Consider the following 1,334-nt stretch of genomic DNA (forward strand, 5'->3'; position numbering starts at 1 on the left):
AGGAACAAATTTCAATAGCAAGGATTAGGGATGAAACAGGGGACATTACAACAGACCTTAATGAAATAAAAAGGATAATTACACAGTACTAAGAAGGCCTATACTGTAATGAATTCAACAACTTGGAAAACATGGATAAATACTTGGAAAAACAATTCCTCCCTAGGCTATCCCACATGGATGTCAAGAATCTCAACAGACCCATAGCAATAGAAGAAATAGACAAGGTCATCAAGGGATTGCCAACAAAAAAATCCCCTGGGTCAGATGGCTTCACAGAAGTATTCTTTTTTTGTTGTTGTCTTGGAACATTTATGTTTATTAAAAACTGACACGAACAAACAAAACCTGTACAAAAAAATCCCACATCACTTAACACTTTGAAATAATCTCCAGAGACATTATCGCCTAGGACCTCCTCTTCCTCTACCACGACCACGTCCTCTTCCTCTACCTCGACCTCTTCCTCTTCCTGCAACAGCTTCCCTTTTCTTAGATTTCACCTTTGGTTCAACATCCACAAGTAGTGTATCCAGAGGCAAGCTGTCTGGCAGAATGAAATATCGAATATTATTTCCACGAATACTCAGGGTTTCCAGCTGGACAGGCTCTCTGTTCTTCAGGGTCATTTTCACAGCTTTAAGATGTGTATTCATGCTGACATCGACACCTGTGATTGTTCCATGGACCTGTGTTCCGTTCTTCAATTCAATGGTGACAGTTTCATGACTCAGTTTCATCAAAAACCTTACAAGCTTCATCCTAGCGGCGGTGTCACTTTCTCCACCAGATAGTGCACAAAATCAGAGAACAGAGGAACGACAAACTGGAAGTATGAATGGCTGGAAACGCCTACTCCGGAGGCTCCAGATGTCTTCACAGGACTATTCTACCAACCAATCCCACACAAACTCTTCCAGAACATAGAAAAAGATGGAAAACTCCCAAACTCTTTCTATGAAGCTAGTATAACTCTGATACCTAAACTGGGCAAGGATCCCACAAGAATTAAGAACTACAGATTAATATCCCTAATGAACAACGACGCAAAAATCCATAACAAAATACTGGCCAATAGGATACAAAAGCATGTAAAACAAATAATTCACCATAACCAAGTGGGATTCATACCAGAAGTGCAGGTATGGCTAAACATATGAAAGGCCATTAGTATTATTCACCACATTGACATGAAAAATTATAAGAACCACATGATAATATCAGTAGATGCAGAAAAAGCATTCGAATACATCCAATACCCTTTCCTGTTTAAGACACTCAAGAAGATAGGCATGGAAGGAAAATTCCTCAATATTATACAAGCTATATATGAA

At 39.1% G+C, this 1,334-nt stretch overlaps 1 protein-coding gene across 1 annotated transcript; it reads right to left on the reverse strand.

Moving 5' to 3' along the window:
- Nucleotides 1-369: 369 nt before the first annotated feature.
- On the reverse strand, nt 370-823 carry LOC101640893 (small nuclear ribonucleoprotein Sm D1). Its single transcript, XM_004703516.3, has one exon. It carries the CDS (start codon nt 759-761, stop codon nt 402-404), a length of 360 nt encoding a protein of 119 aa, XP_004703573.1. The 5' UTR covers nt 762-823; the 3' UTR covers nt 370-401.
- Nucleotides 824-1,334: the final 511 nt, after the last annotated feature.

The sequence above is a fragment of the Echinops telfairi genome, unplaced genomic scaffold (genome assembly GCF_000313985.2).
Source record: "Echinops telfairi isolate 266 unplaced genomic scaffold, ASM31398v2 ScPeMD7_7469;HRSCAF=8507_1, whole genome shotgun sequence".
Lineage (NCBI taxonomy): Eukaryota > Metazoa > Chordata > Mammalia > Afrosoricida > Tenrecidae > Echinops > Echinops telfairi.